General features: G+C 40.6%; 2 protein-coding genes across 4 annotated transcripts in view; both read right to left on the bottom strand.

The window, feature by feature from the left end:
• The window catches only part of SCP2 (sterol carrier protein 2), a 155,416-nt gene that overhangs the window by 77,455 nt on the left and 54,690 nt on the right, over positions 1-23,271 (bottom strand). The gene's annotated exons all lie outside the window — the stretch shown is intronic.
• SHISAL2A (shisa like 2A) lies at positions 6,956-21,540 on the bottom strand. Of its 3 annotated transcripts, XM_068198784.1 has the most exons (4): positions 21,139-21,540; positions 13,299-13,437; positions 7,997-8,084; positions 6,982-7,077 (listed from the first exon to the last, which is right to left on the bottom strand). In XM_068198784.1, exons 1-4 carry the CDS (start codon positions 21,318-21,320, stop codon positions 7,046-7,048), a joined length of 441 nt encoding a protein of 146 aa, XP_068054885.1. In that variant the 5' UTR covers positions 21,321-21,540; the 3' UTR covers positions 6,982-7,045. The 3 variants fall into 3 exon arrangements, with proteins under 3 accessions (XP_068054883.1, XP_068054885.1, XP_068054884.1); XM_068198782.1 differs by lacking the exon at positions 7,997-8,084 and having other exon boundaries at positions 6,956-7,077; positions 13,298-13,437; positions 21,139-21,413; XM_068198783.1 differs by lacking the exons at positions 6,982-7,077; positions 7,997-8,084; positions 13,299-13,437 and adding an exon at positions 19,429-20,171 and having other exon boundaries at positions 21,139-21,413.

Here is a 23,271-nt window from a genome sequence, read left to right as displayed (position 1 = left end):
AAAAGAACAAGATCACTTCAAAATCTATTGGACAATTTTTTTAATTCCTCACTTCAACTTAAAAGACGGGACTCCTGTGAGCTTCAGGCTAACAGAACAGAACTTTAAAGCTTCTCATTTTTATTCCTAGGAAGTAGCTGAAACTTTATGCTTTTCCTGCCTCAATTTTTCCAAAACTTGAAGGATGTAACGGTTGTGAGGATCTGTAACATTTGTCATGTTAGGAAAATACTTAAAACAAGCATTATTTTCATTCAGTAAAACTGTGAGTTTTCTTTGGTCTTTCTTCCATAATTTAAAAATTGTGAAGTATAAAGCCTTCAGAAATTATACTTAAAAGTGATTAATTATGAAAATCATTACGTACTTGACTGATTGTGTGGCAGCATTGATTAGGTATTTTCTATTTAGACCCAAAGTCAGATAAAGTAACACAAGTGAACAGGCAGTTACTAATACTGCAGTATGTAGAGAATGGCAGGGATGACAAGAGCAGATCACTTTGCTGCTACTTCTGCCAGTGTGACTCCAAAGGAAGAAGCAGCCAGGCGCAGAACTGCCAGTGGGGATCAGCCAGCCTGGTCCCGCTGAAATCTATCCAGGGCTGCTGCTCGTGCTCCTCTGCTGGTATCTGTGTGTGCACAGACACAAACACACTTTCTACATCCCACAGTCTGAGAGGCCTATTTCACACAACTTTTATTTTGGCCCTATGATTAGAAAAACTCAACTTTAAAAAACAATAAAAAATGCTCACAGCAACTCCTGTGAGATTTAGTAGCTTCTGTATGGCTAATGGCACAACAGCCCTGAATTTGCTTCATGTGGTAATTTAAGCAATTTAAGCTTAAAATGTTCCCAGGGCAAAAATTAGGGCTATGTCTAATAAGTACATTAAGGCTTATTATGCCTATTAAGCACAGGGAGTCACGCTTGTTGTGACTGCACATTACATTTGAAAGCTGTTTTGGGCAGTGTGCTGATTCCCTAATCAAACCTGTGTGGGAGGTACTTTTTGGTGACATTTAGAAACCCTCAATTACAAAGCAACTAGCTAAAAGGGCAAAGGAATGGGTTTTCCTAAGCACAGTGACAGAAAACAAAAACACACATTGGACATAACCAAAGAACTGGAACCGTTCTTTTTGCATTCTGCTTTTTACTTTAAATTCTGTTACTTTGGTGTCTTAAGAGACTCAAAATTAATAAATAGTCTAGTATTTGAGGGGAAAATAACCTTGCTATTTGAGGAATCAAAGATTTTGAAATTGCCCAAGAGACAGAAATCAAAGATATTTTGATCTTGCAACACTCAAAATATTGAGTACATCTTGTTACTTTTAAGTATCTTTAGAATTTAAAAATTAAAGAAGTGCTGACTCAAATTCGTATGAAGTTAAAATAACTTAAATCTTTCTTTTTCATCTTCCATAAATCTTTTATTGGTGGTTCAAAATGAAGCATATGCTTCCAGAACATTTATCTCATGACTGGCATCTTCCAAGGCAAAACTCATAAATCCTTTCCCTTCTGCTCTTTGACAGTCCCAATCAAGAAAGTTATGAGGCCAGAAGATCAGGTTTATGTCCTGTTGTTATAAAAACATTTTCTTTATGCATCTGACGTGGTTTCAATTTTCTCCCAGTCCATAGTGGCAAATAGCAGTTTAATGAGATATTATATACAGACAGCTATTGGAAGAACATACACCACATTCTCTGCTTCAGTGGGAGGCACTGGTGTATTATTTCACACAAGAGCAGATGAGATCAGAAGCACTCTGGGGTTTTGATGCACAGTACCAGACAGCTACAGAGTTTAAATTTCAAGCACTATCACACAAAAAGATGTCACTCCCAAACAGTAGACAAGGATTTTGTCTTAACAAGTTGAAGTATAACTGCAGACAGAATTGACATGGTAGGTAAATATTTTAGGCCTCATCTGCAAATGCAAGTTATAATCTGTCTGCTGTCTTAATATCAACAGCATGGTTAAACAGTTTTGAAATTCTTTTGATCACTCACCTTAAAGAACCCTCACAAGATGAAAAGAAATCATTATCATTAATGTTCATGACTTCAAGACTGAAAGCTTGAAAGAACTGACAACTCAAATATGACAGTTAAGATTGTGTTGGTTGTTCCTAAGACTTCTAGGGAAATAAAATGTGCACATAGAGCTCTTTGATTACCTGAAGGAAGTTCAACACTTCACAAATTAGTACTCCAAACTGAAATGCTACTGGAAAATTTTAGTTTGCTTCCCAAGAAATATTCCAACATGTTTTGATGAAGAATCTGCAAAACAATCGTGGATGTTTATTTCAATTCATTTCAGTGTATACCAATGCCAGTGAAAACAGCTGTTAAAATCTTAACTTCCCTACAAAAATTTATTCTTTATTGACTTCACCATTTGTTAGAAAATTCTCCCATCAAAATAATTTCAAGATTCACAAGAATCTTCAGAGGAAACAAAGGTGAGGGGAAATGATAAATTAAGAAAAATACAACACAAATGCCAGATTTTATTGAGGTACTATATTCACATTGGTTTGTGCACTGAACAGTCACATTTGGCTAACGACAACCATGTTCATGACATGAAGACACCACACTGAGATGGCACATGGGTAAAGCTTAAAATAAAGCTTGGTCAACATGGTGTGCCAAATTCTGCTCTGCTTGACAACTGTGTTCTCTCACTGGAATTGCACAGGGTAGAGACAACTTGCATGAAAATGACTGAACAGCAGTAGCTGACATGTGCAAATCAAAACACACAACTTCTTAGTATAGCAACCATACACAAACACAGCCTGGCACAGTTTCAGATTGGCCTCTGTTATCAACAGTGGTTGTAAGAGCCAGGAAACACCTCTGGAAGAGTGAGTCAGGTTCTCGTGGCTTACAGTCACAGTCCATCCTTGTGGCTTAGGAAGTGTCTTGAAGTCACTTGGCTCTGCCAACAGCTCGTTTTGGTGGATGTTTTGTTAGGGATGCAACCCTGTATCTGCAAAATACCAGTAACATTTACGAGTTAGACTGAACAGGGGAAGAATTTTTTCCTACAAAAAAATCCAGAACAAACCACACAGTTCAATCCATTTCACTGGCACAGATACTTCTTTCCAAGTACTTCATTATATTCCTAACCTTTATCAGGTGAAGAACAGCACCTATAAAGGGCATTACTAGAGCTATGAAACACTAAGTGCCTCTTCTGGGGGTGTCTGTGGATGGGTAGCTCTGCTGCTGCTCCTCTGCTGGGCAAGTGAGAACTTCCCCTTGCATGTGATAAAAGCCCACACACAGTGGTGCTGAAACAAAACAAAAAAAGTTTTGTAGATAAAGACAGACATTCATCTAACATTTCTGTGCAGTGCTTCTTGGAAAATGCACCACTAATATCTACATCAAACCATTCATTTAATTTCTTTTTAATGATAGACATACTCACAATGCATGCCTTTAACCCTGAAAGACACCAGAACATATTCCAAACTACACTTGAGGAATTTCTATACAAATAAATTGTTTTACTGCTCATTAAAGCAGGATTGTTTCTGAGGTAAAACACAACAGCTGTTGGTACAGATGGGTTTAGAAGCAAATGCTTGTCTGGATATGCAAAAAAATGGACACGCACTGAAGTCTAGCTGGACAATTTCAGCTAACTCAGGTACTGACAGAAGTTCTGAAGCATGAAATCTGGGACTCAAGGCAGATGGCAACTAGCAGCAAGAGCATCCCAACCAGCAAAGAACTGGTTCAGTCCTAGTTCACTGAGAGGAATGACGCTCATCTGAATTATCAATGATACTTTTTGTGGATTCTAGATTATTTTCTGCTGAAGACTCTGAGGATGGTTACACATTCCTGATGAGCTTAAATGAAAACCTGAGACATACATGTAAAATTAGATTTGTACCCTTCCCGAGCAGTGGCAGCTGAGGAGGCAAACCCCATCCTGGGGTGCGTCAGATAAATAACCAGCTGCTCAGAAGAGGGGGTTATCCTGCTGTATTGAACCTTGGTGCAGTCTAACTGTGAATACGGAGTGTGGTTCTGGGTTCCACAATTTAAGAAGAATGTTAAGGTACTCGAAAGCATCCAGAAGAGACCAACAAAGCTGGAGAAAGGGCTGGAAGGACAGGTGGAAGGAGTGTCTCATGAGCAGTGTCTAAGGACTTTGGGCTTGTCTAGTTCAGGGACAAGGAGGATGAGGGGTGACTTCACTGCCCTGTCCAGCTTCCTGAGGAGGGGAAGTTCTCAGGTTGCCCAGAGAAGCTGTGGATGCCCCATTCCTGGAAGTGTTCAAGGCGAGGTGGGATGGAGCTCTGAGCAACCTGGTCTACTGGAAGGTGTCCCTGCCCATGAGAGCAGGATTGGAACTAGATCATCCTGAAGGTCCCTTCCAGCCCAAACCATGCTGTGATTCTCTGATCTCTTCTCCCTGGTGTCCAGTGAAAGGATGCCTGGGAATGGTTCAAAGCTGCACTAGGGGAGGTTTCGACTGGACATTAGAAAGCATTTCTTTACTATTTAGTCAGCTTCTTTAATTATACTTGAGGATTTGGTTTCTCCTTTTTAACTACAGTACCTTGATTTTTATTCTATTTCACTTTCTTTTTATTTCAGAACATTTCTCAAGGGCACAGAGATAATTCTGAAAGGTTGTTTTAGCCCCGGAGTCTTACAACCCTTCTCAGAGTGGTGTCATTCAAAAATTTTATTCATGTGCTCTTTAGTCCTTCAGCCAAGTTCTTACAACTTATGTGGGATAATGTGCCAGACACTTCCCAAGACATCCTTCTTCCCTCCAAAAATGTGACTGAGAATGAGTCACTGAAAATTTCTCTTTGACTGCATTTTATAACAATCTCTAATCATAGCCACTTGTTCCCACTTACCTGATAGGCAAAATTACCTTGACAAAGAGAGAAATTAGATTGATTTGTCATGATCTGTCTTTACAAAATCTGTGTCAGATTTTTCTTGTGCATAGCTCAACTACTTAATAATTTAATGTATTATCACTCTAAGTTAGAAGCAATGCCTTTATCTGCCCAGCTCCTCTCCTTTCCCTTTGTAAAGCTAAGAGCTGTGTGTGCCCTTTTGCTGGAAAAGAGCAAGCAAACAAGCTTGAATTGTATGCTGAACTACACTAGGCACAAGGGGTCCTGCTTCTAATCAAAACTCAATGAATTTGGCAGAAGAAATATGCCTGCTAAAGGAAATCTAATTGGCACCTGTAGCTTTCTCCCAGCAGTAGAAATTTGTGGCCACTGATGGACTTTCTGGCTTAATGCTGCACTGTGAAGTGGCTCCCCATGACAGGTGTGGGTATGAAATCTGCAGCATACACATGTAAAAAGCAGGAGACAAAAACCAATGAGAGACCTGGAATTTCTACCAACACTTAGCCATATTATGTGTTGAAGTTCAGAAAAGATCCTTGCCTCCTTTTCTATTCTGAATCAGGAAGCAAAAAGGCTCACAGGCTAAGGACATAGTTTTCCTGCATTTAGCTCCAAATGAGATCTCAAGTATTTTTAGTCTTCACTACAATGCCAGCCTCATTTTGGCAACAAAAAAAAAGTTGGGTAATTCATCCACAAAAAAAGCTCTTAGATTTTTTGGTCTTTATATAATGCATGCATTCAAACCCTACCCAAGTCCTTTGCATTCTCTCTCAATTCTCTCCCTGTAAACAACAGTGGGTTAGCAGGCACCCTATAAACATCAGCCTCTCTACCATGACAGAAAAGCAGGCAATGAGAAGCATGAGGAAATGAGAGGCTCATGGCCTTCAAAAAGCAATGCCACATTCACAGAGCTCAGCTCATCTCAGTACTTGGTGCCTGCCTCGGATATTTTTGGATTTTCTCACTACAGACGGCTTTCTGACTGCAGGATCCATTTTAGTCTTTCCATGGCATTTTTCTCCCACAAGCCATTTCATTTGCAACAGCAGAAAAAAAAAAAAGTGTGTGGAGGTGGTTAGGAGTTTTGAAATTAGTTTTGTTACACTTCAGTATTTTTATAAGGACAAGGAGCCAAAATCAACTTGTTATGCCGATAAAGAGCTCTGAGAAAGATGCATTTTGCACTTGGGATGCATAGTGTGGCTTTTTTAAGGGCACAAGTGAAACAGGGAAGTCTTGACTCATTTACTTTCCTGCTCGTCTGAAAACAACCACTGAGCAAACAGGAACACTTATTTTTCTTGTGATAGACATTGCTGATCTGCAGCTATTCTCACATTCTGTGGCTGTTAAACCGTGAGCTTTCACCCCCTGCAGAAAGTAAAATGCATGTTTCATGCCATCTGAAGTCCCTTTGCATTATTCATAAAGTCCTCTTAAGTCTGAAGTGCAACTCATCTGTACAGGGGTTAAACACTATTCTGCATGGTCCGTGCCATAGGCAGTTTGACCTTTACACATTACTTCAGCATAAAAATAACTTTTTTGCAAGATAACCCTTGCCAGTTCTGTAGCAGAATTTACCTGGTACTGATTCCTGCATCCCCAGGAAGACATGGAAGACTAAACTGCCCACTAGGAACTTCACTGCTTTCACCCTTTGTCATACAGGAGCCTTTCTGGCAATTCATCACTAAAAAAATTCTTCTGAATAAGTTACAGTGTCTGCCTCCTTAGTAAGCTCTGGTGCACCCAGGACAGCTCAGGGAAAGGACAATAACAGCATAAGGGAATATAATCTTGTCTGGCACATAACCATGATGGAGTATTCAGTGCCAGTAAATCTGGAAGAGATTTGTCTGGGGAAGGACTCTGTCCAAGTCTCTGCAGATACATCCCTGTGCAAGGACAGCATCAGGGCAGTGTATAAATAAATCAGCCAGAGACAGTTTGCTAGTGCTTTTCAAAAAGTTAAAAACCCACATTAAGAATTACTTTATAAAATCCATGTAAAATAGAGTAGAAAGTATAGAAATACAACAGAATAAGATAAAATGTTCTCATGGTACCTCTTTTCTTCATAATATTGGTAGAATCCATTCAGTGCCTCTGTCTTTAACATATCGAACTCCCTCTGGCCTCACTGTCTGTAAAACAAGGGCATTTTCAGAGGAATTAAGAATATTATTCTTCCATCAGTTGCATGTAGTAATACATAGAAACGCTCACTGCACTAGAAAAACCACAGTTCCTGGAATCTTCTGCAATTTTTAGAGGATGAGACAGATCGAATCCATTCCACTTTGCATTCCTGGGCCTTAGGGAGGATGCAATTATTAGCATACTTGTGTTAAAAAGGAATAAACATCAAAGTGAAGAGCAGCTTAAGGAAGCAGCACTGTGGTATAAGCTGGGCTTGTAGCAGGAAATCAGAAAGTCTCCTGAAAGAAATCGCATTAAAAATTTCCCATATTCAAGAAAACAGACCAAAAATCTCAAACTTTCTTCCCTCTCCAAACATTATCAGTCACTGTTGCTTTCAGTGCACCTTCATTCAGTGACCCCAAAGCTCTGAGTGTGTGTAGGGAGGTTCACAATATTTCTTTGCAAGTGTTACCCAAGGTTTATTGAAAGATTAATGTGCTGACAGGAGCAGATAAAACTATTTTTAGTTAAGCATTTTACCAATTTCCCACAAAATCTTTAGTTCTGGCATCTCCCATCTTTTGAGTGTTTGGTTTTGAAGCTTAGTAGCATTTGAATATGGTTTTTCATAGCACAACTTCATAGGTTAATGTAAGTAACAGTTAAAATTCCACCAGCTAACTGATACAGAAACCTGCTTGGAGCAGAAGGGCAGGAGTCTTTTGATTCTGTGCAGATAACTCGAGTTTGCCCTACTGACCAGAGTAACTAAAGCAAAGGCAGCCTCCAGTGGATCACTGTAGGAAGGGAGGATTGAGATACTCTGCCAGTTGCCACTGATCCCTGCTGACAGCTGAGAAAACAAAGTTCTAGAAGAAAAGACTTTCCTAAACACACTTTCAACTTTATTTTCTTTCTTACCTGATATTGGTTCTTTCATTCCCTTCCCATTTTCCTCATTCTGTTTCCAGTCCTTATTTTCTGCTACTATGCTTCCCACGATAGTCCCCAGATCCATGAATAACAAGCCATATTTGGAGTCTCTTCTCCCTTTTCTCTGCCCTAAATCTCAACCCTGTACATGACTGCCCCTCTGCCAGGCTCCCTTTCCATCTCTCTCCCCAGGCACCAGGCTTCTGCTCCCCAGCCCACCCACAGCCACTGCTCCACTTCCAGGCCCCTAGGACCTTCTCCATCCCCTCCAGCATCGCTGCCTCCCTGCTCTGCTGCTCCCAGCTCCATCAGTCCCATCCCTCCTCCAAAAGCTCCCAGGAGCATTCAGCTCCTTGCAGTTTTCTCCTTTATCTGCCAGCTCCAAAGCCTCTCCCTGCTTTATCCTGTCATCTAATTCTCCTTATGGAACACATCAATCTTCCTCACAGGCCACCCTGTATTTCCCATTACCCTTTAGTTCAATTCTGTCTTTGACCTCATTTTCCATTTTCCCAAGTGCAGGCCAACACAAAGAGACAGAAAAGATAAATTTATCTGGGCAGGGTACTTTTCTCCAAGCCAGTGTGTGAGGAAGGGATTTAAAAACAGATTCCCTATGCCCAAAAAGGGGTGAAAAGTTGAGAATGCTAATATTTTAATTTAATAAGAAACTGAAGCAAAGCAGATTGGGAAAGGGGAATTATTTGTTATTGAAGTGTTTTGAAAGCTGCATTTTATTTTATTTTGTTTGAATTGAAAAAACTGCAATTTGGTTTCAAAAATGCAAAAATGGGATTTGATAGTTTAGCATTTAAAAAATCTGCGCAATAGTATTTAAGCTAAGATCTTAGTTGAAAACAACTGAGTTATTTCAGCTGGGAAAAAAACAAACACAAAAAGAAGAAAAAAAGATTCTTATCAGTTACAGAGGAGGGCACTTTATTTTTGAAGCCTACAGCAGCTATGGGTATATTTGTGGTAAAAAACCTGATTCCTAATGAGCTGCAAAAATCTCACTGCTACAAGAAAGTCTGGGAAATTTAAAAGCTAAGGAGTCCAATAAAGACATTTCAAAATTTAATCTTGTCTAGTGATGTACCCTTCCACTAAATTTGAATTCCTGGCTTCAAAATGGAAATTTTTTCATTTCATAATTTAAAAAAAAAAAAAAAAAAAAAAAAGAAAAGAAGTGTTTTGTTTTTTTTTTAACAGTTGAGCCCATTTGGATGATTTTTCCCCATACAGAAATCTGAGGTAGATGACTGGCAAAGATAAAACTGGGGAAATTTAAAGCCAGCTACAAGAACACCATACAGTTAAAAATATTCCTAAACCTAGAAGGCACAATTATGAATGTACACTCCAAAGGCCAAGCGGTGCATCTGAGTTCAGACAAAAGCTGTCTGCTTTCACAACCAATAGTCAGATAACTGTACTGAGCTAAGACGGACAATGTGTGAGAGTTTTGTGCTTTTTCATCAAAACACCTGAATATTTCACATATGTGAATAACTCCATGAGGAATTTTTAATTAAGGAGAGAAATAGGGACAGAAAAGTCATCTGGCTATTTTTCAAGCTGTGTTTTTCCTTGTTATGAAATGAAATCATGAACTTTTGCATATTATGATGTCACTGCTTTGCAAGAATAAGGAATTAATAACTTCTATTAAAGCACATCTTCCCTAGCACTTATGATTAATTTACAAGGCCACAATTCTTTCACACTCCAACACAAAGGTCCCTGCTGTCTGACTCTGAACACATTTATAGAGGTCTTCCTGTGCTAAGTTTTAAGGAAAAAGTATTAGTTACCATCATAAAATGTAATTTGCTATTCATGCTTTGCAGTGGCATGGAACACATCTTCTCAAAGGTCCTACCAGACCTGGCAGAAACACCAGGACAACTCAAAAAATGTGTTCAAAAACTGTTTGAGTCACCAAGGTGGAGGGGCTCTCTCCACCTTTTTTATCTCTGATGGCAAAGCCCGTTCTCAGAGGCCAGCTGAGATGGTCACTGCTCTCCCATCAGCTGCCTGGTCAAGGCAAGTGTATGTGCACCTTTCCCAGAGTCAAGGTGTGCTTCTGGATTTCCCCTTTTCTGCCTGTTTACAACTCCCATCCTGACAATTATGCAATATTTACTCAGTCCTCCTCATCTTGCACTGTGGGGATGTTCTAGCATTATTCATTCAGCCTTAACAAAACACTTAAAATCCTGTGACTTCCTAGCTCCCCACATTTTGAAGGGGATAAGCCTTTTGCAAAGAGAGAAGGTTTTTGTTAACAGAAGAACGTATGACAAAATTCCCTTTCACCTTGAATAAATACATCATGTTTGCATATTCAGGGCTTGGATTTCTTTGAGGCCTTCTTTTACCACTGTTACAGGTCTCCAGCCTTCAAATGGGAGAAACAAAAACATCTAAAATGGGTTCAATGAAAAATACTTTCTCTTGGAAAGAGCTTAATGAGCAACTGAAATGCAGGATCTTCATTTATATGTGTTTGCCTGCAAATACTGTCTTGCATATTATGGATCAACTGTGCACTCCACAAATAGAAATGTCTACCTCCAGTAACATTTAAGTAGTTCTTTCTTGTCTATACCAGTGGTTGAGCTCATTTTTTCTGAAATTCAATGCTCAGATTAAAATGTAAATTTTTGCTAGGGCTAAAATATCATTAGCTAACTCAAGAACCCAATCTGTAATAGTCAGTGCTGATGCTATGGAAGACCATTTGTTTAAGGCTAAACAGAAGAAAATTCCATTTGATATGCCTTTTGTAGAATCAGAAACTTTAATAAAGGGCTTCATATTCAGTTTATTGTTAGATTTATCATCGACCTGGAAATTATTTCTGTAAAAATTCAACAACTCCCCTTCTGTATTTAGGAGATCTAGGATGAGCCCAAGAACAATGACCAACTTTTGCTATTATGTGAGATAGGAAAGGCATAAAATAACCAATTTTACATTTAATGAGATACGAAACTCCTACTGAGCTGATGTATTATGGGTGAAATTGAATATAATAAAAAATACTGCTTTCAAAAATGAGTGCTCTATGAGTGCTCCAGGGATGCAGATGTTGCACAACAACTAAAGTGTGACACAGCCTTCATCTAAAGGCAAAATTATGCTAGTTCAGAAAAAAGCTGTGTTGAACTGAGTTCGTACTTAAAGCTCACGGCCCTCAGGCCTGCAGGTTTCTGAAGTGTCTAAAAACTGTTTTAATTTTTTTATTTTTTATTGCTTATGTACAGTTATCCCGCACTCTCAAAAGAACTGAAAGATGAGGAGAGAGGCTGCTTTTATTTTCCCCAGGGCTGCAAGCAGCTAACTAGCCATCTTGTCAGGCACTCAGCCCTTGCATGACTTCCATGCAAAAGAAACCCAAGTATGATGAAGGCAAGCACTCAGGCTTGTCAGTGAAATCCTAAAATATTTCCAAAGATCTCTCAACCTTGGCAAAGCAACTGGCTTTCAATTTACAGCAACCCACCTCACCAACAGCCAAGCTATGAGAATTTGGATGTGAAATAACAGTTATTTGAAGCAGCCAAAGAAGCAGAATAATAAAAGCGAAAAACAGAGGATGAGAGCAGTCAAAACCGTGTTTAAATACAAAGGAATTTTGTCCAAGCAAAGCTCCAAACCACACAGAAGATGGCTGGGAAAAAGCAAAGATCCCTCAGCTTCCCAGCCTCAGAAGGTTTGGAATTGTGGCTTGGAATGCCAACATGAATGCTGGGTCATTAGTGGGATGCTGTTCACCTCATGATAGGAAGAGAGGAACAGCCTTTGCCAACCAAGCAGTATGTGGGTTTGCAGCAGGGCTCGTGTCCGTACAGAAAGATGGAATTGTGGCAGCAGTGGTGCAGTAGCACCTGCCTCCTTCCCTGCTCCCCACGTGCCAAACATGTCTGGCACAAAAATAAAAGGCATGAGAAATACAGCACTGCTGTCCTGGCAATGGATTAAGAGCTGGTGCCATAGCAGGATAACCTGAGGAAAGAAGTTAAACAGGCAACACGTTCAAAAACATAATGCTAGTTTGTAATTAAGACACAACCATCTTGTAGAAGAGCACGACAGCATTTTGTTCATCCCACCCAAGAGTTTATTTAGGCTGTTCTAGCTAGCAGGTCTTAATTCCACTCTCTTTCCAGGACAAGTGTGAAGTTTTCAATTTGCAGATTAGTAGCAGTTTGCTCAATGTGTGACTCTAGCAGCTTGTTCACCTCATACAGCTACAAAGGGAGGCTTTGCAGTTCTGACAGCTCTATGAACCACTTTTAAACCAAAGCCTACATTCTCTGGAGAACAAAATTAGACATAGGAAGCTTGATATGAAGTGGACTGTGTTAACTAGGCTCTCTCTCTTACTGCTCTATAATAGGCTATAATTACAGTAACTCATTGGTCATTTACTGCCATGCTGGTATAAAAGCATTTTAAAATAACAAATAAAGAGAAAAAATGAGCTGAGGGGACTTTTTTCCTAGAATTATTCCCCTTTTTCAACTTGGTGAATTTCAAATGCCTACATAAGTACAACATTCCTTTTATTTCCTACAACTTTACTGGTTGAATTGCTGAAGCAGATCATTTAAATATTTAGGAAGTCCAAGACAAAGGGTGAAATTTATCACACCCCATCTTGCCAAGGAGACCAGCAGTCAGATTTCACAAATGTAGTGAACTGGTGCAGCAGCAGCAATTTTCCCATGTGAGTGGGTTAGTGCAGACTACATGCACTGTTCCTGCAGGCATCTTGCCAACACAGTCTGGGCACAAAGGCATGGACTACTGCTACTGAAACAAAGAGTCTTAGACTTCAAAGTCTGGATCCTATGTCAGAAATAATTGAAAAAAAAAAAAAAAAAAGGAATGACCTCTCTCTGTCACAAGAAAATACACTTAAAATCTTTCCCGAGATTCTTATTCCTAAAATGAATCACTACTATATGTTTATGTACTCTTGACAGGAAATCCAGAGCAACTAAGTCAATAAGTCTTTTCCTGATAAAGGGGCTAATTTACCCTCACTCAGAATTGCAAACTGCTACATTCTTCCTAAATGAATATACTAAGCTCCTGCTAAATGTCTTGAATTTGGTACAGATTTCACAGAGCAGGCATACAGCAGGACATCTTGATTTCATCTTGACATTCCCATCAGAAAGAAAACACACACTGTTGGATTCCTCCACATCCATTTAAAGACAGAAGAAGGCTTTTCCTCTGCAAGTGATAAAGCACATCAATAACAACCGGTCTTACCTGCTGTCTGTAAGCTCAAACCAGTATCAAGTTTGCTGCGTGGCTTGGTGCTGATAAACAAATAACAGAGAACACACACAGTGATGATAAAAGCAAAGAGGACCACTGCTGCTATTGACAGGCCCACGAGTGCTCCAACACTAAGAGAGAAAAACAAAAAAAAATTAAGTGTACAAACAGAATAGAGGACCCATTAAAACAATGTTCAAGATGATGTCTGGGGTTTACTTGTACTCAGGCATGGGAATAACTGCGTATTTTACTGTAAACCAAAGTTTAGAGCTCAATACTTCGACTGCATAAACTGCAGTTATTTCACTGCCCTCAGAAGAGTCAATGTCATCACACAGCAGCTGAACATCTGGCCCTCAGTGACCATTTCATGCATATTACTCCTGAGTCTGATTTAAAGTGTATTTATGAAAATCAGAAATAATTTCATGCTGATATCAGTGAGATCAAAAAGTTCTTCAGTGCACACACAGAGAGGGATTCTAGGGTTTCAGGCAGCTCAAACAACATGACTATTAAAGCTGTATTTTCAGTCTGAAATGCCATTTGTATAGTATAAAAAACCATGCAATCTATGTTATTCAATTCTGTTAGCAGCTCTGCAGAGCAGGGTGGAGTACTGTGATCACTGTTGTGCCTTTGCATTAACGAAATAAATCTCCAGTCAAGACTGGAGAAATCCTCCCATGATCTCTGTCACAGTAAAAGGAAAACTAAAGCTGAATTATTTTACTCAAAGAATCAAAGGCATCAAAGAAGAAGGAATTAATTACTCTGGAGGCCAAACATACAGTACTATACGTACAGATTTTATCAAGGTGCTATCCTGCAGAATAAAAACTACTTTATACATCTCCCATAGGCATACAGTGAGACAGTATATGTATATACAGAAATCTCTCCTGATTTCCAACCCTTATTTTCAAGTCTTTTCCTAACATAAAATTCTCATGATGAAATAAAAGATCCAATATAATACAGTCAAGCTATCATTTCCTACACTCTCCTGGGCCATTTGATGCCTTCCGTGTTCCAGTCCTCTATTCTACGGTCCATGACAAAGATCCTGACTTCTGGTGAATTTAAACAGCAGCCTTTTGGTCACAGATGAGGAGTCTGAGGACTCAGAATCCTTATATTACTGCTCTGGTACATTTACAATTTTGACAGACATCAAAAGGACAGAAGAGAGATTAATGTCTTGAATTCTACAGGCTCCTTCCTCTAGTCATAGAAATGCCTTTATATATCACTGCTATCAGGGAGAAGTCAACTCTACTGTGGCCTTGCAGGAAGATGAGAAGAATTGTGCCTTGGGATGTTTTTATGAATTTTACATTTAAGATACTGCAAAGCTTCTCTACCAGCTCCCACAGCACCAGCACACAGATATGTCCACAGGAGAAATTCTTAAAATCAGCAGGATGAGAACAGTAGATATTGCTATGACTTTCACATGAGGTTTTCATTAGTTACTGGTCAGATTCAGTAAGGAAGTTTGGAAAACATTTAGCTCCATGCACAGCTAAAATAATTTGTTATCAGCAAAATGGTTCTGCAAAGAACAGCTTTACTCTTCTGAAGATTTTTCATGGTATTTATCGTCTGCATTAAGTAGGATATCCTTATGTTTGTGTATATAAGTACATATTAAGCAAATTTTCCCTTACTGTTTTTTGGCTCAAGAAAAATTTGCAGGCAAGCAATATTCTGCTTACTATGGAATCTGAATATGACCTACACTCAGAGATCTCACCTGGGTTCTGGTCTTATTTTGCATTTTCACTTGGAACACCTTGACCCAAATAGACAAAATAGAAGAAATACACATTACAGAGGACTGAATAGCCATAGAACCATGTGATACAACCAAGGCTCTTCAGAAATAGTTATTTGTGCTTTTTTGTCATGACAGTAGAAGATTTATTGTAAGATTCCATTTAAATTTCAGTCCGCAGTGCAGGACGAAGGAGGCTGCTCACCATTATCCAAACATTAAGCAGACTCAGCTGCCCTAAAGCCAAATAGATCAAATACATATTAATGATTCTACAATTTTCTATTCAGACATCTGTTACTTCTTGATTGTAGCTCTCCTCCATGCAGATGTAGAAGATGACATGAACAATACAGCTGTGTATTGCAGAGCACAATGCATTTCAATATCACTACACAACTTGTCTAAGATGCTTTGGGAATTACAAAAGGAAAAGGCAAGAAGAACCTGAGGAACTCTCCAGGCCAAACGCTCATCATAGGTTATGTGCTACAAGAAATGTTTATTGTGCTCCAGCAGCAACATGAGAAGAGCTCACCAGCATCACAAAATCAAATAGATACTCTGATTCCACTTCCTGAATGAATCAGGAATCAGGACAATTTGTACTTACTCTTTTTAAACACACTATGTTTTCATACCAGATTGTTCTCAAACTGCTGAAGCCATCAACCCACAGAGAAGGTATAATTAAGTTCTATAAGGTTAATTTTGGTTAAAGTTTGGGGATGGAGGGTTGTTTCTTAATTTATCTAATTCAGAGAAATTTAATATGTCTTCCACAGCTCTGAATACTGATGTTTCTTAACCAGAACACAATACTTTCTTTCATTCTTTACTAGGTAAAGCTGTTATCAAAAACAAAATACCAAATATCTATGATCACTGACCACTTTAACAATTACACTCCTCTGAAAATAAAAACAATCTTACAGCATGTCCTCTAGATTCTACAGCAATTACCATGGTGCTGCATATCTGCTTTAAAAAGCCCTTGCTAAAAGCATTTTGCCACCTTCCATTCTTTAAACACTGCCTGAAGGCCACCCAGCAGTCACGTGGTAACAGTCTATAGGTCTCAGTGTGTGTCTTGGAGATCAGTCTTCTGACAGCAGACACTAAACAAGCAAACTAAAAAGTACCTCTTGCACAGTTGTGACCTCATTAGTGAGCAAAACCTCCTGCATTAACAACCCACTCAATCCCAAAGCACAGAGCTGGCATGAAGATGGCAGTAAAGGCCATGGGGTAACCCTGACATGAGCAATGTTATGTTTGGTAGGAGATTCAAACAGAACTCTCCTAAGTTATTTTCCACATAAAGATAGAGCCATACCACACATTTCACTGCTGTTACACTGAGTGCTACATCCAGGCCTGCAGCACAGCCAAAGGCTTCGCTCAGCAGAGAGGCTCCACTCTGTCAGCAGCCTCCCCAGGGATCCCCCAGACTGTGTCCAAAGAGGTGCTGAGTGGGTCCAACAACTTGTCTGTCAGTGGATGCTCAGCATCACACACCTACAGTTATTTTTAGTTCATAAAATTAGTCCATCCACACCATCAAAAGCCAGGGAAAATTTAAATATTGGCTAAGCAGAGACAGTATTGCCCACTGACAGACTAAAAGGAAGCTCATGAGTCACCCCGATCCAAGTAAATCAAATGTTCCCAATGCCATTGTTGCAGTGACATGTCGTCCATAGTATTTGCAAAACACATAAATAAATCTTCTCGAGAGACTGGAAGAATGGGCATAGAGGAACAAAAGACTTGCTATTTTGGAAAGCCAAAACAGATGCCTGGAGGTTGGTACAGCCAAGCAAAGCTTGGCCTCAGTATTAGGCCACCATGGCTCTATGGGTATTAATTAAGAAGGCATTTTGAGTAAAACTTATATGTGGCTTGACAGAATTTTAATCAAATATGTATTATTACATGCAACTGAAAAGATACAGCTTTGGAATGGATATTAGAATTCTATTTGATACTGAAAGAAGCCATTATAAAAATAAGACTTCATAGAAGAGTGACAAAAATAAGCATAAAATATTTTAGAACAAAGAGAACAAAAAGGCTGACTGAACATAACTGCTGCAGTTCAGTACAGATACCACATGTTCAGCATTTCTCCCCTTCCACTCAGCTTGGGAGGTAAAGCAGATGTGATAACTGCATGTGCATGCACAGCACACTGCTCTGGAGGCTGAGCTGCTCGGTGTTTGGCTCACTGGTGTTTTATAGCATCTGTGTTTTATGGATTCAGAAGCTGAATAACCTTCTGATGAATTCTGCCTTTTCCTAATGTTGCCTTCCCTGTTCCATGGGCTCCTGACTAATGTAAGAGACAACAAAATGCATCCTTCCCTCTTCTTTGAGGAAATAAGTCTTTCAAGATCTAGCATTAAAAAAAAAAACAAGAAGAAACCTGTATTATTTTATTTTAAATACCAGCAAAAAAAGTATAAGTCAGAAATTAATAATATTATTAATTCCATACATAAAATAACAATATTGTTAATTATATATAATAAATTCCACAGAAAATGTGAAATGTGTCAGATTTGCTCAATAGTCTATTATCTATGATAGTCCAGCAGCTCCCAGTACAGCATGTGTTAGGATGTTGTCAAATATTGCAGTTTTTGCAGAAGTGGGAGGGGAAAAGAGGGTTCCATGTTGCTAAAAGATAGGGCAGTGTCTAGTTCTAAACATAGTACAGGCAGTAGAGATTTGGCAAGAAAAAAGAAGGGCCTGCAAACAACTATTGCTTTGGGTTGCCAAGGCTGCTGGCTTCCCCATGAACTGCTTCCATCAGAGCTGGATGCCAACGGGTCTGGCCATGTCCCTCCTACAGCAGGAAAACACAAGTGAGATGTGCAAGAGTTTCCTGAAATTCTACCTGGTGTGCCACCAAACTGAAGTAATCCCTGCGATACCACCAACCACTTGTGGTGCAGTCACTGCTTTTGAATATGTGGAGGGAGTCAAGCAAATGAAGATTTAGGAAAAGAACCCCCAGGTTCTGGAGTACAGCAAAACCTAAAACAGTTCCCCCATCAGAGCCTCCAAGTCCTTTCCCTTCCATCTCCAGACTTACCTTGACTGGTTTGCCTAACTCTTGTTTAGTTTTAAATCTTAAGGGTTTCATGTATTAAAAGTGTCTTCTCAAAGGCTGAAAGAAGCATTTTGAGGATTATTTTATCATATGGCTGTTACCAACCAATATCAGTAAGAGTCTAGTTATCACCAAAACATTCTGAGAGGCCAGAAAATGTTATTTTTATGTTTTCTTTAAACTACTAATTGAACTGTCATGTGAAAATGTATACAGTTTTCAAAATTATGTAATACTACAATGTTTCTAGTGTGTTAATAACTAAAGATCATTCTATTTTTTACTGAAAACATTTATAGGAAGTGGTTCAATTCTAACCACTCAGTAACTTTGCTTAGAGAGGTAAATTGTATTTATTCACCTATTTTCTACAATGAATATAGTCATTTATGGCAGAAGTTAAGCACAATCAAAACTCCACTAATGGCAATTTCCATGAGTCCTTTTAGCAGCTTAGGGCTACTGTAGAAAGAAGGAAAAAAAAAAACCCTTAATTTTCAAAGTTTGGTCCCAAATTTCTGACTTAGATGAAGGCTAAGCAGTCACTTCTCAGACTCTCCAAAATCTTTTTAAAGGGAGAGCTTTCAGAGAGGTATTTTTTCATTAAAGGCTCTCCTGGGATTCAGTTCTTGGATGTAGTTTTTGAAAAGATCAAGCTTTAAGAGTTTTCACTACAACATCCAGATGAGATGTTGTGATGCAATACTAACTTATTCCTTCAGTGTTTCTGCCATCTTGAGAAGGTTTACTGTGATTGAAACAGTCAAAGGCTATGCAAAAATATAGCATTAAAACATTATGGGTATCTGATAGCAGAAGTGTAAAAAAGGACACTTGGAGATCTCTTCTCACATTAGAGAAGCCAAGTAATTGTGTGTCTGTCACAGCGGGGGATGGCTGGGAGATCCCCACAATGAACCCACGCTTTGCACCAGACCAAGTAGATTTTTAATAATACATTAAATATTAGATCACATAAACTAAAATTGTAAGTCCACAGTACTGGACAGCAGTAACTCAGGAGCCCTGAGGGAATTCACATGTGGAACTGCAGAGCTGCTGGCCGAGGTGCTGAGGGTGTCTGGCTGCAGAGTGCTGAATCTGAGCCTGGCTATGATACCAGTTCACCCTCCCCAAATATGAGCGACAGGTGCTTTGATGGTAAAGCCTCAACCCCAAATCATCTCATTACCATGCTCCACCCAACAGGGAGCTGATGGCAGTTGCAGCTTCCTGACATAAAATCTTTAATGAAAGGATCAGCATTAGGATGAGGGGAAAACACTGCCTTGTTAACCTGCTGGAGTCTATGAAGTGTCAATAGGCACATGGATAGAGGAAGCCAGCAGACAGAGTTACATGTCTCAAAAAGTCTTTGGACAAAGCCCTGCACTGAAAGTGGGGTTAAAAAGACTGAATTTCTTTAGGATTAGGGAAAGGTTTTGCTACCAATGTAAGGCTGCTTTAAAACATAAGGAGCAAAGTGCAAGGCTTAAGTGGTCTCTTTTCAGTATAAAGAAATGTCACTGAGACTAATTTTTATTAATATCTTCATCTATGACCTGGTGAAGAAGGAAATCTGAGTTTCTGATGATTCTAAGCCCCTACAAGCAATCCAATGCTGAGGGCAAGGAACGCTACAAGACTTACAGAAACTGAGTGAGCAGGCAAAAGTGATGTATATGAGTTTCAGTGTACATTATGTAATGTATAAAGAACAAAACCAAGCTTACATAGCAATAAACTCAGAACAGGCAGTTCTGAACTCCAGAAAAGTTTTAGAGACTTCAGTGAGAGCTCACTGAAATCGTGGTGTCAATGTGAACTGGCAGACAAACACATCAACACATTGGCCACCAACAGAATGGAACTGAGAGCGAGACTGGAGGCCACGTTTCTCCACTCTGTGAGTCTTGCCACACCCACACCTTGGGCATTGAGCTCTAGATTGTGCACCTCCAAGATCAGCCCTGTGGAGTGAAAACCACTATGGATGAGATGCAACCAAAACGATCAGCGTGACATAGCATCTGCCTCAAGGATAATCCAAAAGCTGTTCAGTTTGGAAAGGTGAAAAGCTGAAAATAGATGCTCCAAATGCTCACAATATTTTAACACCGTGCATAAACTGAACCTGCAATTGCTGTTCACAAAATCTCACAATCCTAATTCTAGAGGGCACTCAGGAAAAGTAGTAGGGAACCGTATAAAACAGATAAAAGGATCTATATTCAAACAGCAGGTAGTGACTGCTGCCACCAGGGTTGCAGAAGCAGACGGTATAAGCAAGCCCAGAAGGGGATTTTACAAAATCAAGGATAATAACAAGTCCGTAAGAAACAGAGTGGAAGCCCCATGCAGAGGTGTACTAACATCGTGACACGGCCAGCCTGGATGCTGTGGAGCCCGGGGGGAATCAGGCACAGCAAGCAGCCGGGCTGGCTGAGTGCAGCTCTCCCTGCCGCTGCTGGAGATCCAGCCAGAGCCAGACGGATCCCTGCACTATCCCGGGAGAGCACCAGGCTCATTATCTGCCCCTTCCAAGTGGAAAGTTACGTAGTGCTTTATCTTACGTGGAAAAGTAGCTCAAGTCACTGGGAACTTTATGGCACGCAGCATGTTAGGCGCTCCGGCCCGGAGACAGCCGCTCCCCTCACGCCCGAAGGGCGGGAGATGCTCCGGGTGCTGTGCCAGAGGCGTTTCCCAGCGCTTACTTACCAAGAAGACCACGAGTTATTTCCTTCAGAAACTACCCTGGCACGAGCAAAAGTCTCTCTGGGCTGAAGATGCAACTCTACCGCTACTCTCGGCGGGACAAAGGCAGCCTGAAAGTGCCCGGCCACAAGTACCTCACAAACACACACCCGAGCCGAGCTCGAGCCACCACGGGTCTCCCGCCCGGAGCCTCTACCCCGGCAGGCGCCGCCGCTCCCCTACCTGAGCCACCACATGTAGCTGTGCTCGTAGGGGAAGAAGCTGTGGGGGTCATCGCAGCAGTACTTGACGTCCTGGAAGCCGCAGCAGAACACGGCGCGGGCGTCGCCGCCCGCCCGCGGGCAGCTGAACCCGCTCACCAGCACCTTGTCGGCGTTGAGGTAACTGCTGCACTCGGCGCTCATGGCGCGACCGCCCGCTGCCCGCTGCCCGCCTGGCGCCTCGGCTCGGTGGCACCCGGGCGGAAGGAGAGGCGAGGCGAGGCGAGGCGAGGCGAGGAGAGGGGAGGCGAGGCGAGGCGAGGCGGCTGTGGCGGGTGGAGCCGGGCGGGCAGGGGACTGCGCTGGCGGCAGGGACCGCCGCGCCCACTGACCCCGGGCCGCCACAGGGCAGGCAGGGGAGGGCGGGAGAGCGCCGTGAGGGGCCGGCCCGCCCCGGGCTGCGGTTTCAGAGGCTGCGGTACGGCTGTCCCTCAGCGCTGGGTCCGCTGTGGAGGAAAGCTTTCAGGGGTCCGTCCTTACTCATAACCTGGATGTGGTCTCAGGACAGGCAAAACAAGGAGAGCATGGGGAGGGATCGCACTTCTGCGGGACTCAGGCCACCTTGGCTTGATGAGTGGGGGAAAGCTCCAGCTCAAAACCAGGCTCAACGCTTAAAGATGCACTGCACAAAGTGAGAGGATGAATGACAGTGATGTGGCAGGTGCAAAGACACCAGAAAAGGGGAGATCAGGAGAAATCAAGGAGTATTGAATATCAACAAAGAAAAAGGCTAGATGACAAAGAGATTTTGTGAGTTGTAACTTCCTCACTTGAGTTGTTCTGATGAAATCAGATAGAATCAGATCAATTATTTTCATTATAAAATTGAGGATTGACTTATTTGAAATGTATACTGGAAAATTATCTACCAAAGACCACAAGGCAGCCTTTTCACCTCAGTTATGTCAATAGTGTCAGTACGTGTTAAGATTTAATTGTGTGTCTTGTGTTATTTGAGATTAAGAGACCAATCTCCTGGTCATTTGAGTCACAAAGACATGGGGAAAGTTATTCTGCGATTGAGGAAAGTCTCTAATGAGGGAAGGATGGCTGAATCTCAGCTCAAAAGCCATCAGTTGGTTGCCCAGATCATGTGTATGAATCAGTCAGCTAAACAATAGGTGGTGTGGTTGAAACTAAGAAGTGCAGGGGTAAATGTCATGGTTTTTGATTCAAGACTTTGTGAAGTTGCCAGTCCTGTGTTCACAAGAGAGACTTAAGTCTTACAACTTCCTGGGATGGAGAAATGTCCAATTCCAGTCTTATTGGTATTAATCTCTTGAAATGTCTTTATGTACCTTGTTCAGTTGCTAATAACTGTTTTCTTCCAAAATATGAATTGCCATCCTTACGTTTCTCTCTGATTCTCTTTATCTGTCTGGGATTGTTTTTTTCTTTGTCTTATCCTTTCTTGATCTGTTTTCACTGAGGTTCTGTTCATACCAGAATTCAACAACCAGGGCAGAGAGTCATGAACCCTGGAGTCATTCAGTTCACATTTTCAAGTGAGCATTCCCAAATCAAGTGGCCAAGGAACTTAGGAATCTAGAATATTGTTGGTTATTTTTGTATTTCATACTGCTGTTTTCCTTTTGGAGATTTTTCTCTCACTAGTCAGAACTCAGATAACTATTTTCCTCTCAGAAATATTACTGAGGAACAAATAAAATTACCCATGACAGTTTTACGCTCAGTCTTAAACAAACTTGGACTCATATTTAATGAGTAGACCTGTGTCAGAGTTGGAGTAAAGGTGGACCTTTGTCCAAACTTAAAGAAATTTCATTTCAAAGAAAGCTGAAATATTCTGGGGTGGCAACAACTTTTTTCATTTGTTTGTTTCATCAATCAGTATACTCATTTATAGCATGAGTACAATTTGTACTTGCCATGATTACTGGGTGACAATAATTAGCATGCTTTCTTGTTGCAATTATTTGGAAAGATTTATATGAAACATTTGAAATTATATTTGAGTTATCTACCTCAGTGACTGAATTAACTACATAATTGCTGGAGGATTGAAATAAAAACCCATTCTCTTTTGATGAGACTGTCAGAAACAGGATTTGAAGTGGGAATGGGAGGCTCTTCA

The sequence above is a fragment of the Anomalospiza imberbis genome, chromosome 9, assembly GCF_031753505.1.
Source record: "Anomalospiza imberbis isolate Cuckoo-Finch-1a 21T00152 chromosome 9, ASM3175350v1, whole genome shotgun sequence".
Lineage (NCBI taxonomy): Eukaryota > Metazoa > Chordata > Aves > Passeriformes > Viduidae > Anomalospiza > Anomalospiza imberbis.
The sequence above is the reverse complement of the archived record's forward strand: the minus strand, read 5'-3'. Positions and strand labels throughout refer to the sequence as shown.

Coding starts and splice junctions, on each gene's coding strand:
- SHISAL2A (XM_068198784.1), bottom strand. CDS start 21,320: ATGAGCGCCGAGTGCAGCAGTTACCTCAACGCCGACAAGGTGCTGGTG. Junction 13,438..21,138: donor AGCTACATGTGGTGGCTCAG/GTAGGGGAGCGG, acceptor TTTCTCTCTTAG/TGTTGGAGCACTCGTGGGCC. Junction 7,078..7,996: donor AATGAAAGAACCAATATCAG/GTAAGAAAGAAA, acceptor CTTGTTTTACAG/ACAGTGAGGCCAGAGGGAGT.